General features: G+C 42.0%; 1 protein-coding gene across 4 annotated transcripts in view; it reads left to right on the top strand.

The window, feature by feature from the left end:
- The window catches only part of arhgef49 (Rho guanine nucleotide exchange factor 49), a 69,749-nt gene that overhangs the window by 35,568 nt on the left and 15,973 nt on the right, over nt 1-18,208 (top strand). For 3 of the 4 annotated variants that reach the window (XM_074694796.1, XM_074694798.1, XM_074694795.1), the window contains exons 2-3: nt 10,086-10,234; nt 15,569-17,166. In XM_074694796.1, the coding sequence (XP_074550897.1) occupies nt 15,629-17,166 (1,538 nt within the window). In that variant the 5' untranslated portion in view covers nt 10,086-10,234; nt 15,569-15,628. Of the gene's footprint in view, nt 1-9,049; nt 9,217-10,085; nt 10,235-15,568; nt 17,167-18,208 lie in introns of those variants that run through there. The other variant, XM_074694797.1, reaches the window with a different exon arrangement.

The raw sequence follows: 18,208 nt of genomic DNA, 5'->3' as shown, positions 1-18,208 counted from the left end.
AGGAGTAATCTGCTACGTCAGGTCGCTCTGAGAATACCTGAGGTCAGAAATGAAGGAACCAAGTCCAACACATGTCACACTTACATCCTGGTACTTAGCGGTAACTGGGAGAAGAAAATCGTTGATCCATTTCAGCTCTTTCTGCATATGTGCGCGTCAGGACTCTCACTGTGCTCTGAACCAACACTCAGGAGTCGAATTGATCACCAGGAAGTCGATACGCCTGATGCAGAGTCTTGTTGCATGTATTGATGAGCTCGTCAGAGGGAAATAAAAGGACTCAGAGCTCATTCAGGCCTCGCAGTGCAGGAGTCCCTGAACCCTGAGTTCATGGTTGATAACTGGCTTCGTGACACTTCGTTGGGGGACCCACCCTGTCATAGCCAGATTGTTTTAAAAAAAGCCTTTGAGTGTACTCTTGGGAGTCATAATGCAAGCTCAAGTGCCCTCTAAGAGATGCTAGCTTATGTTTCCTCTTGGGAACCAAAATGTGCGCTAAGGTTCCCGCCTCACAATATAAGCCAAAGTGTCCACTTGGAGGACAAAATGTGTGCTTAGGTCTCTCTAAGGGGCGAAAATGCACACAAAAGTGACCTCCAGGAAAATGGAGCTAAAGTTCACTGCTGGGAGTCACAATGTGTGCTAAAGTGCCCCTTCAGAAATGCAGCTGAAGTGCTCTCTGGGGAATCCAAAACATGCATAGAATGGCCTCTTAGGAGTCAACATGTGCACTAAAGTGTCATTTTAAAAATACTAGCTAAAGTTCCCAGTTGGGAGCCCAAATGGGTGCTAAAATTCCCTCTCTGAAGCCAAAATTGGCACTTAAGTTCCTCTTGGGAGCCAAAATGCACTCTACAGTGCCTTCTTGGAATCGCAAGCTAGTCCTCACTTGGGATCCTAAATATGAGCTACAATTTCTTATTGGAAGCAAAAATGTATGCTCAAGTGCTCAATGTGCTCTCTCTTGGGAGGCCAAATTTGTGCTAAAGAGCTTGTTTGGCAGCCCAAAAATGTATGTTTTATTCTCAGTTTGAGACTTGAAATGCGTGCTCAAGTGCCCTTTTTGAAACGCAAGTGCTCTCTTGGGAGCCCAAACGTGCACAGAAAGCTGGGGGTCCAAATGCGAGCTAAGGTGTTGTCTTAGAAATGCAACTAAAGTTTCCTAATTTGAGCATAAATGTGCAAAGAATGCCCTCTTAGGAGTCAAAGTGTGCACTAAAGTGTTGTCTTGAAAATACTAGGGAAGTTGCCCACTTGGGAGCCCAAGAAGGCGCTAAAGTTCCTTCTTTGAAACCAGAAATTGTGCTGAAGTCCCCTCTTGGGAGCCAACATGCACTCTACAGTGCCCTCTTGGAGTTGCAAGCTAAAGCCCCTACTGGGGAGCCCAAATATGGGCCAAAACTCCTTCCTGGGAGCCAAAGTGTGCAAAGAAAGCCGTCTTAGGGGTCAAAATGTGAGCCTAAGTGTTTTCTTTGAAATGCGGACCAAAGTTTCCACATATACTAAAGTGGAAAAGCACACCAAACTACTAAGAAGTGCACTAAAGTTTCCTCATTGCGATCAAACTTTGTGCCTAAGTGCCCACTTGGGAGCCTCAAAATGCGTGCTACAGTGCCCTTTTTGCAATGCAAGCTAAATTGCTCTCTTAGGAGCCTAAATGTGCACAGAAGCCCCTCTTGACAGCTAAAGTGTGCTCTAAATTTCCTTATTAGGAGCCAAAATTTGAGCCATAGTCCAAAGTGCCAAATCAGCATAGAAAGCCATCTAAGGGGTCACAATGTGAGCTTAAGTGTTGTCTTTGAAAAATGCGAGCCAAAGATCCCATGTACACTTAAGTGGAAAAACACAATAAACCTCTTTTGAGGCACAAATTTGTGCAGGTGTCTCTTTGGAACAAAATGTAGAATATCATGCCCTTTCCAGTGGTGTGAACACGCCTTGTGCCTTTTTCCTTTTCGCTCCTGCCTTTCACAAAGTCTGAGCACTCCGCTGATCCTCGATACGTTTGATTCGCTGCACAGTGAAGCATTTTGCGTTGCTTCCCATCTCTCCAGCCTTTATATCTGAACCTCCTTCCTCTCATTTCCTTCCTCGCTGCAGATTCCTGCAGAGCCGAGCTCGTTCTGCCGTAGTAAAACATCTCTTCTCTCCAGCTCTGTGGCCTCCCCCTGAGACGAGCACCTCGCGCTCCTACCACGCTCGTTCTGTCTAATGAACTGCTCTCCTCCACGCTTTAATCTTTGAAGTAGCTCGTGCTCGGCGTCTCGCAGGCCCACGCCCACTCTCCCACTCCCCCCTCGCTCCTCCCTCTGATGAGACTGTTACTGTAGGTGTAGCTGGCAGTGCCCCCGGGTGGTGCCTCATTAACCCACATTTCTCCGGCTGATGGGACACAGTCAAGGGTGTGTGTGTGTGTGTGTCAGAGTGTGTGTCAGTGTGTAGAAATGGTAATACTGGATGTTGTGTTTGTGTTTCCTGGAGGCTGGGAGCAGATTTTTCCCCCTGATTCAGATCAACCAGCTCGGTGTTCGACACTCATTATCAATGCTAATGCTGTTTTTATGTACGGAGGAAAACTGGAGATTAAAACTGGAGAGGATTAGTTTCCATCCTCTGGCATTTGAGCTCCGTGCTGGGAAACAGTTTTGGATTCAGGAACAGGTTTGTTCACACATGACGGCCAGAAAAACGTGTTTTTATAGATTTCAGCCAAGTTTGTGTTCCCATGATTAAATCTAGTGAGTTAATAGGTGATTACTGTCTGAAACAGAGACCGTCTGATTTAATCCTGAGAGGTGGAAGTAACTAATTTCTACGATATCTGTGCAACCGGGATCATTTATAAGTTTTTCAGAAGGTCTACAAACCAGAAGCTGCACTTTTTTTGGAGTATTTAATATGGGAAGTCTTATGTTTCGACCTCGACAACCTTATGCAGAACTCTCACAGTTTCAGGGTGCAGAGGAATCCCCATCTTTAATTTTTTGGGGACTCTGGGTAGGAGCAGAAATTTTCCCTTTCTTGTGTTGTTTTAGCTTCTTCTAGACTCTGGTTTATGCCGTGCAGATCCTCCAAAAGTCACCAGAAAAATTTGATTTTACAGAAAACAAAGTTGCACATGATCACGACGAGGGATGTGTATAGAAAACTGGTTCCTGTAAAGTATTAATGGACATTGTTTGCCTCTATGCCTTCCCTCGTTGTCCATTGGATAGAATTGAATAGAATAGAATAGAAAATACTTTATTTATCCATGAGGGAAAATTCAGGAGTCACAGCAGCAATCAAGAAAATGTGGCATTGGTGTCTGACGTTAGCTCTGTTAGCCATGTCTGTGAATAGCATGATGCTACTCTGCCTTCTGGTATTCCCTCTGTTGCTGGGTTAGCACGGCTAGCTTGTCTGTCTTATTGGAGATAGATCTTACGTTCCCAATAACGATGGATGGAAGGACAGGTCCATGTCGTCACTTCTTAGCTCACACCCGAGAACCAGCACCTCTTTCTCCTCACCTTGTGGGGAAACATCCGGCCTAGCACCAGTTAGCATTGACATGCTACAGGCTGCTAACAGCTGATTCCACATGTAAACAATGCAGCCATGGTTACATGTAGGATCTCCAGACAAACACAGGAGCAAAAATAGTAAAAATATCACTGAAGACAAAACCAGTTTGGCGTCTACGACCAACAAATGAACCAACCTTGCCACTTGTCGAACACGCTTGCTAGCCAGCAGAAGAATTTCCAAGACAATGGCGGAGAGATAAAATTAATCGTAGTATAAGGATTATGACATTCATCAATGCACTTTTTGTCAGGAGAAATTTCACAGGAAGACTCGATGAAGGAATCGGATGAGCAGAATCGATAATGGCATCAGTATCTTGTCTATACCCGTCCCTAATCGTGACACCCCAAGTCTTTCAGCATCATCATCAGTTTAAAGATCCTGAACTTCCTCAAATCTAAAATCCTCAAAGAGCTCCGGATGTTTGTGCGCTCGCAGACACGCGTCGCTCTTCCTCAGATTTCTTCCCCTCTCCTCTCCTTCGTTAGCCTCCTCTCTGTCACTCAGTAAACTAATCCTTCGGGAAGAGTTTAACTCTCATCCTGCAGAGCCTCAGCCTCTCTCCTCTCCTCCGTCCATCTTCATCCTGACAGACAACGAGGGCCACTTCACTTCATTACTGGTTTCTTATTACCTGCTCGGCCTTCTGCCAGACGGACTCACTTTGCATTTGTGTCCGTCAAAGCAGGACGGTCTGTGGAGCGCTCAGCAGGAGGAGCTGGTCTACTCGTTTGTCTCAGAATAAAACAATATCTTTATATTTTACGCCTTCATTTCGTTTTCTCTGAATCTAACCTGCAGGATTTCCTCCTCCCTGCAGAGATGATCAAACCCTCCCGTCACAAATCCTGCTTGTTTGCAGGATCCTCTAATGATAATGGTGGTCGGTCTTTTTATGGGAGACACTGCAGATAAGCGCCTGGATCAATAAACCAACTCCGAGCCAGATCGTGCTGACGGGACTTCAGCTTTATGGAGATGGACTTTCACTGAGATAATGATGCTAACTGCTGGATTAACAGACGACTCGCTGGCTAAGCTCGCAGACGGAGAGATTAGGGATACTGAGCTGCAGGGTGGTTATCAGAGATCATTCAGGAGAAGTGTTTTATGTCCGTATGTAATCTTTCTGTGGTGTCTCTGAGGATGTCGACCTACAGTTTCAGCTGAATGTGATGCAAATGAAAGGGTGTAGGTTTGAATAGAAGCAGTTAAAGTTTGCATGATGTGTCTCCTCCTCAGGGGCGTCACAGGAAACAAACCAGCGCTCTGTTTTATTGTCCGCCGGTGGCGTGAAGTGAAATATCACAGCAGCCGTCGTGTTTGAGTCCAGACACAGTGTGAGGACAACAGTCTGCCACCTGCTGAGGGGAAAACACAAGCCCTCAGTGTGTGTGTGTGTGTGACCACTCAGGCAAAAACACACAACCACAGGTGTGTACGAGCACCTGTTTTCCTGGAGGAAATCAGAAAATTGAGAAACTGGCATTAAAATTCATAAAATAATTGATCGAGATATCTAAAATATCAAGTTTTGTCTCATTTTTTGGACGTGATTTTATTGGAGCTCTCCTGCTGTGGCCTCCAGCGACGCCAACATCAGCCTGCCTCACACATCACACACACTCACACACACTTACACACACTCAGAGAGGCAGACACCTGCTGAGTCACAGCACTGGGAAGTGGGAGGGGATCAGAAAGGTGTTAAAATGATGTTTGAACACCAGACTGTCTGACAGGAGTCTGCTGCTGATACAAACCTTTGTTTTCTTTACATTCAGGATGAAATATTGTTGCACATTTTGCTCAAAGGTAAAGAGTTAAATCCTAAAACATCAGCTTCATGTGTTATTTCTCCACATGGATAACAGACGACAACATTTGTCTGCATTCCCTGTCCCTGTGGCTGATACATCTCACTGTGTCTCACTGCAAAGAGTCGTTCTTCCTCTGGGAAACTGAGTTTTTGTTTTTCAAACGTCTCAGCTGAATGGCGAGAGTTCGTTCCGATTGGCTGGCACAGGTTTCACGTCTGAAAAACACTAACACATATGGGACAAAAGGATTCGTTAAAAACGAATAAGGGGGATGTTTGTTTTTCAAAACACCCGGCGACATGAACCACCACAGATGAAACTAATGACTGCAATCTGTAAGCACACTGGTTTAATGGTTTTAAGGACTACGCTTCATACAGATGTCATCAAGGAAGTCTTTAATCTCTCATCCTTTTCAGACATTATGAAAACTACAAACACAAATACAAATGAATACATGTGTGATCACGTCCAATGCAGCATCAACAAAAGCATTTGCACCTGTTGAACCATGTATGTTTAAATCTCTCTCTGGAGCTACCTTTCCTCTCCCCTTAACTCTTAATTTTCTGATAGCAACGTGCAGGGGAACACACTTTGACCCCTGCATCATGTCATGTCATGACCTCTGACCCTGATGACCTAATGTCGTTTGAATTAACTTTTTTTTATGGGGGTACATTTTTAAAAATTTTTAACAAGTATTTATTCTATGTATTACCTATTCCTATTCACTACCTTTTTAATGTTATGAATGATCTTTTTAATTGATATGAAACTGTGATTTTAAACATCATAACTTCCTGTACAACTTGTCTCAAGAACAGTTATAGAATCAAAGCGGGAAACACTCAAAGGTAGTAAGTCAAACTGAACCCGATAAAAAGGAAACAGGAAACAAGACAGTTCTCACCAAGAAAAAGAGAAATGGATTAGGAATGGAAAGCTTTCACATTTGAAACAACACAATACTGGGGCGGTCGGCACAGGTACTCTACGGTTCCATTTTAGGACACTTCAGTGTGTTTATGTGATAATGAATAGTAAATCTAAGATACAAAATATAGTAAAATAATATACATGCGATGGTGTGTTCATGTCCAGTGTGGAAAATCCCCTTTTCTTCTACTTCCTCACTGTCAAAAGGATGAGTTTAGGTACCTAGCCTGCAAAAAACTGGAATCTTACCAAGTGAATTTGTTTTATTTTCAGTAGAAAATGTCTTTTCAGTCTTAATATGAGCCACATTCACCTGACCAGTCCAGAAAAATGTCTGATTTCAAGTTATTTAAAGAGAAAAATTAGGTCTAAATTAGGGCTGCACGATTATCGCAATCACAATGTCAGCACATGCAATTCAGATTTTTCTCCATGGTAACCAAGCAAGTCTGTAGACTCATCATGACACAACTTTTTTTATTAAATCGCAAGCACAATCGCAATCGCAATATTGTCCACCTAATCGCAAATGGCACCTTTTCCCCAAATCGTGCAGCACTAGTCTAAATGGAAGAAGAAAACACTTTCTTGTATTAAGACATTTCTCTGGTTTCAAGCAAATTTTTGAGCATAATTTTCTTTTTCTGTCGGCAGATTTTTTTTAACTTGTTACACCAATTCAGACCTCATTTTGCATTAAAAAACTTGAAACAAGACATTTTCTTGACTGGTCAGTTGAATGTGGCTCATGTTGAGTATAATAAGACATTTTTTACTTAAAATGAGATGAAAACTCTTGATAAGATTTTAGTTTCTCTGCAGTGTATACATGGTACCGTTTATTTTATTTTATTTTTTTAAGTAATTTTTGGGGCTTTTATGTCTTTAACTGGAAAGTAGAGAGGACAATGAATAATAAAGGAAACAGAGCAAGAGTGGGGAGAGGAAAGGGGAAAGAGGCCACAGGCTGGATTCGAACCTGTGGCCATCTGTGCTCTGGTACCATTTGATTTTAGGTGAATAGGCGCTACAGACAGAACTCAGTACCAATGAAAGTACCTAATTTAGTACCATTCCCTAATGAGGATATAGAAGAAAAACAAGATAAATTTATAAGATGGATTAAAAACTAAGATTTCACACAACAAAAGGCCAACACACACACCAGGAGGGACTGTGATCTGCTGCTGGTGCAGAAACTGTTGGAGGCTCAGAAATTTCTCTGCTATGCTTTTTAATTTGGCTCAAAAGGAATAAACTTTTTACAGACCAAGTTCACTTCTCAAAAAAAAATCTTTCAAGCGTAATGAATGATGACAAATTAAAATACCTCCATCTGCTCCATTTATTTCACTTTAGTCACACGTATGTGCAGGATGCAGAGGTAGCTCTTGATTTCAGATACACCCTCAGCTCCTCTCTGCAGCTCCCTCTGTCAGACTCTGATGGATGTGAAGTGTAACTCAAAGCGTTGGCGGAGACATTCAATCCCCAGAGCGGTGATTATATCGACACCGTGTCACAGAGACGAGTCCTTCCTTTAACTTTTGAGGACTTTAGATTTTGCTTTATCGGAACGTCAATAACGACGCTTGTTGCTGATGTTATCATGACCGTAGATAGGATACTGGAAACTAACACTGCAAACTAATCTGTAACTTAAAGAGGGGGTTGCCTTTTTTTTTTTCTCTTAATTTTGTCCCTCTGGTGCCCCCATAGTAACTTCTATAATTATCTCTTTTTCTCTTGCTGTTGTTTTCGAAAGCCTTTATTTTAACTTCTCTCTAAAAACACTGTCCCTTTAAGGATCCCTGCTCCACAACCCCCTTCACTCTGATTGGCTGACGTATGAGTTCATAGAGGTTTGAAATTCTGCACATGCTCAGTCTGAACATCCAGGATCGTGACCTTTTTTTGAAGCTGAAGCGAGACTCTCCCTCTCACACACACACACACACACACACACACACACACACACACACACACACACTCCACAGCTGGACCAGACAGACGGAGGCGTGAGTCTTCCCGTCTGTAGGGAGCTCTGAAGGTGTCAAAAAACCATGGAGCACATTATTATCACCTCCTCTACCACCATGAGGATCTGAGAGACGTTTAGTCTCACACACACACACACACACACACACACACACACATATACACACACACACACACACACAGCAGTAATGAGGCTGCTCGCACAGTCCAGGAAACACTTCTACATAGTTTGTGAGGATGTGAAGCACCCAGGAGGAGAGGATGAGTGAAACGGACTGGAACAGCGGGGGAATTGACTCAGTGATTTAAACGCTCGCTGGATGAAAAAGAGGGAAAGAATGAAATAAATAAACGGGTCGCTTCAGTCGGAGCTGATATCCAATTTCTCATCCGGTCTTTGTAAAGCCTATCGGTTTCAGTGGGATTGTCAGAGCGAGGTTATTCTGCGAGCGGGAGCGGCGAGAAGCCTCCCTCTGTGTTAAATAAGTGGAGCTGAAGATGCAGAACTGAGCCGGTCAGTAAAAAGTGAGAGGAGGAAAAGTTCTGAGAAGAAGAAGAAGAAGAAGAAGAAGAAGAAGAAGAAGAGGAAGAAGAATAGGAAGAAGAAGAAGAGGAAGAGGGAGGGTCAGGCTGTCACTCATCCAGCTCTCAGGGGACGGTGGAGGGCTGGAGGCTCATCTCTCAGTGACAGTCACTTGTCAAAGCTTTGGATGCTGCAGCCACAGCACTCTGCATCCCAGAATCCCGCAGGAGGAGGAGGAGGGGGGTGTTTACGTCACGGGTCATGTGACCCCAGCTTAGAGTGACAACATTCTGGTTTCTCTCATCGTGTGGCCAGAGGAAGTGCTGGATGCAGAGTTTTGGTGGAGGAGCTGTGTTTGGAGACGAGGTGGGGTGTGTGCGTGTGTGTTCCTGTTCATAAATCCTGCAGAGCTGTGTGTGTGTGAGTGTGTGTGAGTGTGTGTGATGAACATTTCAGCATCTTTTGTCTGAATTTGGACGCGTTGGCCTACATTTCATTCATGTGCGGAGTTATGCCTGGAATCTGTGTCGCTCATCACGCTGCAGACACAGTTTGCTAACAGTTCGAGTGTTTTTAAGAAGCAGTTTCATCCTTTTGTTGTGTGCATGTGTTACTCCTGCTACATTTAAATCATATTATTTAGATTTAATATCAACTTTAAACTGCTTTGGTCAATGCACGATGCATTTTTACTCCAGATTTAAATGTTTTGTTGCAGAAATGTGTCGTTACTTTCACTTTAATCTGCAGAGCGTTCCTGCTTGTGCATTTTCAAGTTGATTTATTTTGATTTTTATCCTTATTTTTATTATTTTATCTCATGAAATTTGCATGTTTGCTCAGCTGACAGGTGCACCTGGGTTAATTCCTCTGCTAATGAAACGTAATCATTCGTCTCACACGAGGAACAACTTGGAGTGAATCTGTGTTGCGGCGCTGCAGATAATCCAGAAGTAATGACGTTATTGAATAATAATGTTGCATAATTATCGGCTGGGCTGGCTGTAATCTCCGTGCTGACAGAGAAACACTAATTATGTAATTGACATCTGATTCGATCTGTAAAAGGAGGACAGGGTTTGTTTTACAGTATCAGGATTCATCTGACGCTCCAGCCTGCAGTCTGTGAGCAGCGGCGGCGTTTTGCTCAGCGATTGTCTCCAGTTTGTTGTTATTTTTAGCAAAAGCAGCTCATTGATTTATGCGCTTCTCTTCTTTTTTTTTTTTTCTTCTAGCTCCCGGGCTCGTCTGCTGGCTCAAAGAAACTCCAGACAGACTTCTGAGCAGAGAGGAGACCGAGGAGGAGGAAGAGGAGGCACTCTGGGATCTGAGCCCATGACCTGTTCGAGGAGAGGAGCGGCGCACAGGCTCTGATTAAAATGGGGTAAGTTTAGAAGATCAGGCTGCGCGCTGCCGGCTGCTGCAGGAGCTGCCGGCTGCAACACGAGGACTCGCTTTCAAACCTGATCCCTGCAACATGAGGCTCAGCCAGCGAGGAGGAGGAGGAGAGGAGGAGGAGGAGGAGATGTGCCGATAGCCAAACAGGCTCTGACTCACCGACAGAGACGCTCACATGCTCTGACGGGATCTCTCCGAAAGAGCAGAGAGCTTTAATCATTTATAGAATCCACAAAAACAAAAAACATGGGCTCATGTTGGGAGTCGGCTTCACAAACTTCATCTTTAAGGAAGAAAAATGAGAGTTCGTTATGAGAAACAGGAAGTTAGAGATCCTTTTTCCTCTCAGCACGGTGCGTAGCTCCATGACCTTTGAGAAAGATCAGAGGATTTTCTGAAGAAGTTACTCGCAGAAAAAGAATCAAATTTTCGGTCAAACATCGAGATGCTTCAAATGTAATAAGGAGGAAGAGCAGAGTCAGGGAAAGTCCTGACCCTGAACAAAGTCAGGACCACAACCGAGCGCTGTAAATGTCAGGACTCCACCGTGATACACAAACATTAACGCTGCAGAGTCTGATTTACATCCTCGTTTTGAGGCGATCCTCTTCACGCTCTTCTCCATCATATCTGAGGGAACCCGCCTCGGTGCATGCTGGGACGTGGTGGCTGATTTAGCGTCCTGCTGGTGGAGATGAGTTATTCCTCCGTCAGCGGCGGTGACAGAGAAAGCTGAGGGAGTGCGGCCCTCCAGAGAGTCTTTATTCTGGCAGTAATTCAACCAGAGAGAGGAGGAGGAGGAGGAGGAGGAGGAGGAGGCGCAGGCCTGCTGGGCTTCCCACAGACACACGCTCCAGCTAATTAAACCCAAACTCCACAAATCAGCACCTTCTATCCATCTATTTCATCTTTGGAAGGGCCGTAAATTACAAAAGTTAGTCTGTCGCTGTTTGAATTGATAAAAAAAACTGACAGACTGCTGTTACTATGTGTGATTGTTTAATGCTCCTTTAATATTCGATTGCATTTTTTCTAACAGCATTTTAGTCTATCAGACAAATCTACATGTGATTGCTCTCCACGGTACTGTCCAATCAATGCCTCTGTAGGCACCGCTACGGCTTTCCATTTCTGTAACAACTCAGACTGTAAGAGCAGCAAAATTAGCAACAGGTAAATAAAAGACAAATGTATGAAATCTTCCCAAAATCATTTCCTCAGCTCACCTGGATTAAAGTCATTCAGGAGCCACAAAATCTACTTTATCTTCAAAATAAAGACAATAGAGTGAATAGAATTCTTTACATAGAAAAACATAGTGATTAATTATCTAAAAAAAGGAGTTGACCAAATTAATGAAATTGTACATGTGATATCTTTTTTATTTTGAATAAATTTACTAAAAAAATAATAATTCAGCAATTGCAAAAAAAATAAAAAAAAATCCCCTTCAATTGCAAAAAATCAGGCCTTCAAAAAATATGAAATTTCAAAAAACTGACAAAATGTTTTGAAAAAATCAAATTTAAAAAATTTGCAAAATGTCAAAAATTTAGAAAATTTTAAAAAGTAAAAAATTGAAATTTTATAAATTTGCAAAAATTAACTTAAATTTCAAATTTTTTATTTAAAAAATTTACAAAACTCTTCAACAATTGTGAAATAGAAAAAAAAATTAAATTCAAAAATTTGGATTTTTCTTTAATTTTTAGAAATTTGCAAAAATACTAAAATAAAAATGCAAAAATATATATATAATTTTGCAAAAAAAATTCTAAAGAAGACCTGAATCCGATAACATATAATGATTATTTTGCTTAGCTCATCATTTTTAGTTGTTTGCTAATGTCTCCCCACATATCAATCATACATATTAACCTGGCATGTTGTCAGTTAATTGAATCCATCCTCACAGAATTAAAATCAGTATTTTCTTCCAGATGAGTCTTTTTGTAGATGTAGTTATCTTCCCAGGGCTGTAAAACTTGAGGTTAGCCACAGGTGCATGGAAAGTTGGTGGGCTGTTGATGTTGTAGGCTGTATGTTTCACCACTCCTTTTGATTTTTCAGGCTAAAAAGATTGCCAAACTCTGCTTTTTTAAAAAGGCAGGGTATCTAACGACAAAAAAGTGTGAAGTGACAAAATTACACAGTGTTATTTTCAAACTAATTTACAAAAAAAAAGATTAAATGGTTTAAATAAAAAAAAAATCTTTGAAAGAAAAGTTTAGGATGGGCGTGTAAAAAGTGTGTGGGCCTGACCATAACATCGACCTGATGCAGATCATTAATTTGTCTCGCAAAGACAGGCAGAGCATCAGTGAAGACTTGTGTCCAGAACAGAGCGAGCATCAGTGAGGATGCACTGCAAAAAACTGAATCTTATCAAGTGTTTTGGTCTTATTTTCTGGAGAGAATGTCATTTTAGACTTAATATGGGTCATATTCACCTGAGCAGTCCAGAAAAATGAATGAATGTGGCTCATATTGAGTATAACAAGACCATTTTTACTTCAAATAGGACAAAAACATTTGATAAGATTTCAGTTTTTTGCAGTGCACTTATGACACTGATAAAATCAGACGCAGCAGAGGAGGAGGAGCGGGGGTGGAGGTGGGATGTAACGTGGTCGCTCTGCTTCCTGTGATGTGTTTCCTGGATTGAATTCACGCAGCTGTCCCTGAAAGAAGTCGCCTCAGATCCTCTGATTAACTTCTCCTCCTTTTCCTTTTGGAGCACTTTCGTTTTATAAACAGCTAACAAATGCAGTTTGATTAATCCGCCTGCGCTTGTTGTGTTGGAGGTGACTGATTAACTCGGCTTTGCTTACCTCCAAGCGTGCGAGGACTGGAGATTTATCTGTTACAGAAAAGCTGCAGAGAAGCGGCGGCAGTGGCGGTGGCGGCCTGTTCGTGCTGTGGCATTAGGAAGCATTTGAGCCCAGAGATGATTTGGGTTTTATTATTCACATAATGCATCAGGGATGAGCCCTCTGAGTCGCTGTTTCATAATCATAATCACAGCTGTAACCCCGCGCTGACTGCGCTGCAGACAGAACACGAGGAGGGGATGACGGCCGTCGACGTGCTGTTTGTGCTCGTCACAGACAGAGAAGGAGCTGAGGGTCTCTCTGCTCGCGGCTAATCTACGACTGCTGTCTGATTAGTCAGAGGAAGGAGCGGAGCGGGCCGCCAGCGGACAGCCGAGCAGTTATCTTCATTTCTGTCCCCTCGCCTCACGGCTTTCTCTCAGCGTCACACTCATTTCCTCTGCCTCCGTCTCATCTTTGTCTCCTCCACCAGCGCTCCTCTTACTCTCCTCCTGCTCTGTTTGTGGCTCTGTATCCTCCTCTCAATCTCATGTTTTAATAGCCTGACAAGCAGGGCAATAATCCCTCTATTATTATTCCTGCTGCAGAGAAAGGGAAAAAGGGAAAAGCCTGAGGGGGTAGACAGGGAGCCATTTATATGAAATGAATGTGATTATTCTGCTGAAGGAACCACGCTCTGCAGGCTCTGCCTCCGCATTCACAGCCCTGGTTATCCAATATCCCAATATGTGTGTGGACCGAGCCGACGTCCCCGCAGCTGAAGACCTCGAACAAATCTGTGTCACATGGTCAACGCCGCGGACAGAGCCTGAACTGTGAGCGCAGTGATATAAGAGCTCTGTACCATCGGACACGAGAGGGTTTGACTCTGAGAGCTCACAATCTGCCTCCATGAGAATGAGTCAACATATGTCAGAGAAATCACCACATTATCTTTGTCATTCTTGGTTAGAAAACTGCATTTTGTTAAACAATCACATCATACGATTACATCCCTGTAATATGATTCTATTGGAATTAATCTGGAATAATTTTCCAGCTTCAGAGAGCAGGATTTACTCCATTTCTAACCCGGTTGTGAGCAACAAATCAGATTAAGATTGAGATCAGATAAGGGTGGAGCTGAAATCTGGATTTAAAAGTTTTCAAGGTCACCAAAGATATTTATCTGAATCCAAATCTACTTTATGTTTGCCTGATTTACAAGTTAAAATGCTTTTCTCCCAATTTGATTCTTTTATGATCTTCAGGGTCCGCTTCTTCGATAGTTCTGATTTTAAGCTCACTTTTACAACACCAGACCAAGTGAAAAAGTTGAATGATGATGATGATGTTTCTAGACTTTATCTGAAGCCATATTTTCCCCAAAAAATGAACATCACAAGTCATTTTTCAGGATTTATTCAGGAGATCTGACATCTCAACTTTTTTAACCAAGCTGATAAATAAAAACTAAAATGAAGGACTTAAATTTGAAAAAAAAAAAAATTGAATTGAGAATTTAATTCATTAAATTGTTCACGTGATTGCTTGGTTTTTTGATTTTTTAATACATTTTTTAAAAAATGAATAAAAAAAAAAAAATATATATATATATATATATATATATATATATATATATATATATATATATATATATATATATATATATTTTGAACTGTAAAATATTTGCAAAGGTTTTAAGATATTTGAAATTTAAAAAATTTACTTCAATATCAATATTTCTTCATTTAAGAAAAATTGCAAAAATGTATAACAATTTTGAAATGAAAAAAAATAAACAAAAATTCTTTCAAAATTTACAGATTTGCAAAAATACTAAATTGAAAAAAAAGAATTTATTTAATTTGTACAAAATAATGATACGTAAAGAACATCACATGTCATGTTTTAGTATTTTTTAATGGGATCTGATATCCCAGCTTTTTTTAACCCAGCTGATATAGAAAAAACTAAAATGAAGGAAATAAATTTGAAAACAAATCTAAATTAAAATTTAATTGTACTTGTGATTTCTTGGTTTTTAAATTTTTAATAAATTTTTAAAAAATTTGAAGTAAAAAAGAAATTTAAAAAAATCGCAAAAATTAAAAAAACATTTTGAAATGAAAAAAATGCAAAAAAATATGTTATTTTGAAATGAAAAAATTACTAATTTCTTATTTTTTTAGTAAAAAAAATTGCAAAAATCTATAACAATTTTGAAATTAAAAAAAATTGAATTTTAACACTCTCCTCTGGCCCCAGAGGTTTGAGGGGCTAAGAGAGTTACTTTGAACTCATTTTAAGTAGAGTCTGTTGGTCTTTAAATGGTTAAATCATGGTTGATGAAGACATTGATGCAGCTAGCGTAGTTTTCTGCTCACATACTGATCGTATCAGCACCAGAACATGACAGCACTTTATCGAAAGCGTGTTCAGCTGCAGGAGCGTCAGTGTCACATGTGTCTGTGATGAAGTCTTCATGCTCCGTCTCTCTGTCCCTGCAGGCTGCACCTCTTCATACCAGCTGACTGCGTGTCTGAGGGTTGCTCGCTCAGCCCGCAGCCATGCCTGACGTGAAGCCTCCTCCGCCATGTGACTACCCCTGCGCCTCCTCCGCTGGCTGTGCCTCTCAGCTCGACCTCCTCATCAACATGGAGCCCTGCATCGCCAACCTCCCGCTGTCCCCCGACCCCCTGAACTCATTCCCCCGACATAGACCCGGCGTCCCGCACTACCCAGGCGTCCCGCTCATGGCGCGGTGTAACAGCAGCACCCTGCTCACTAACCTGGGTCTGAGGTACTGCTCCAGCAGGCAGGGCCCCCCTCAGGGTCCGGGTCCAGGCTTCTGTGGCCACACTGGGAGTAACGGCAGCAGACCCTACAGGAGCATGGAGAACCTGAACTGGAACAATGTCGCAGACTCTGGTCTGTGTGGGTTCAGTGCTGCCCCCTACAGGAGCATGGACAGTGAGTTCATTCTACGCTACACCTCCACCAGCCACTGGTGTGGGGGGTCTCCGGATGGATCTATAGTGGGGGCACACGGACTGGTACCCAGCCCAGATAGCTTAGCATTTTACCCTCGGCACGGACTATCCAGGAAGGACTTACCGCTCTTCCCTCAGCTGCTGTTTCCTGCCGGTGTCGACGAATGGGATGCAAGGAAAGGCCTGAGGGATAAGCTCCGCCTCCAAAGTGCGAGGTCTTCAGTCGAGCCTCTGAAGTCCCTCCCTTTGAGGCCGCACCTGACCCCAGGTGAGCGTGAGGGAGTGAATCATGTTATTCCAGCAGCTGGCTCCAGGCCGGCGTGCACCATGCGCATCACCAATCCAGAAGACATCAAACAGGAAGTCCTGAGACGCTTACAGCTCCGCCGGCAGAACAGCAGCCCCAACCTGGCTCTGCAAAGCTCCTCATCCAGCCCCAAGGTGGTGAAGACGTCCTACACCACAGACAACATCGCAGGAAGCAAGAACAGCTCAGAGTCTGCATCCAGACCGCCTGTGGGACGCCTCCACATCCCGACGTTTGAGGAGTTTAAGAGGATGAGGCAGAAGGAGGGGGAGCAGGGCAAAGAGACAGCACCAAGCTCCGTGGTTTCAGGGAAACCTGAGGCTGCTCTGCACCAAGAGGACGGTGAAATACCTCCGTCTGATCAGACCCTCCTCCAGCAGAGCTCCAGTGCACGAGACGGGAGCGACTCAGAGAAGGTGGAGGGAGAAAGAAACGCTGTCCCCTCCTCAGAAACACCTCCATGTAATGTCACTGCAGCTCCTACCTCCACCCCTGTCACCAGCACATACTCTCCCATCCGCACAGTCCCCACTCCACGCCCGCCCCTGCAGGCTCTGGCCAGCTCAGCCCAGGAGAAACCCCCCCATGCCGCCGCGTCAGGTGAGGATGGGAGCATACGGCGCAGGAGGAGCAGCCTGGAACCAGCCGGATCCGTTCCCTTCCCGCCCTGCAGGGAGAACTGGGAGCGGCCCTCCAGCTGCTGTCCGGCGCTGCTCCTGGAGGGGACGGACCTGTCGAGCTACGGGGCCAAGATCTATAAGATGAAGGACGGCCTCATCGGGTCTGCTCTGGACCTCATCAAGAAGAGGTAAGAAGAAGTTTTCACATTCCTCACTTTGAGCTGGCTTGGTAAACTTTTACACATCAGTTTTGTTTGTTGTTGTTTTGCATACAGCGTAATAAAGTTGGATTTGAACCAAATTTCGGTATTAGAACCTCCTCAGCCTTGTTTAAATAACCATCTAGACCAGGGGTCAGCAATTTTTTGGAGCTATGTTGCCTCAGCTCAACTGAATCAACGTAGTTCTGGAGCAACAAAATCTACTTTATCTCCAGGATTAAACTGTAAGGTGTACAAAATTCTATACATTATTAAAATCTGAGGAATAATTACTTAAACATGAATCTTTTTAGTGTATGAAACTGAATATGTGATGTCTCAGATTTTTAATTTTATAATAAATTTTTAAAAAATGTAAAAAAAATTTAATCATTGAAATTTCAAAAAATTACAGAAATTTCAGAATGTTTAAAATTTAACAAAATAATGCAAACATTTTTGAAATCCCAAAAAATTAACTTAAATTCCAAAGTTTTTCAATTTTTATTAAATTTCAAAAATTTCAAATCTTTCAAAAAAAAAATGCAAAAAAAATTCTAATTTTAAAAATTTGCAAAAATAAAAAATTCAAGAAATTTGACTTTAATTCCAAAATTTAAAAAAGTTTGAAATTTCAACAATTTGACATCTTTTTTAAAATGTGCAAAATGTGCAAATTTGATAAATTTGTAAAAATCTGCTTAAGCTTAAAAACATTGAAAATAAACTATAAATACTTTTGCAAGAAAAATTGCTAAAGTTAAAAAAATAGGAAAAAAAGATAAAAATATAAATACATTTGCAAATTTTTTTACATTTTTGAAACTTAAGTTAATTTTGTAAATATAAGAAATGTTAACGTTTTTTTTTTATTCAAAATAATTCAATATTTCTGTAATTTCCTGAAAATAAAAATCAGAAAATGTTGATATAAAAAAATAATTAATAAAAAAAAAACAATACCCAAGAAATCATTTGTACAAGTTTATTATTTCTAAAAAAAACACTATAAGTCTTCCTGCTGCTTTTT

The sequence above is a fragment of the Halichoeres trimaculatus genome, unplaced genomic scaffold, assembly GCF_033239565.1.
Source record: "Halichoeres trimaculatus isolate MK-OKI-2021-1 unplaced genomic scaffold, fHalTri1.1 fHalTri1_scaffold_19, whole genome shotgun sequence".
NCBI lineage: Eukaryota > Metazoa > Chordata > Actinopteri > Labriformes > Labridae > Halichoeres > Halichoeres trimaculatus.
Note: the sequence above shows the minus strand (reverse complement) of the source record. Positions and strands in the feature narration are given on the sequence as shown.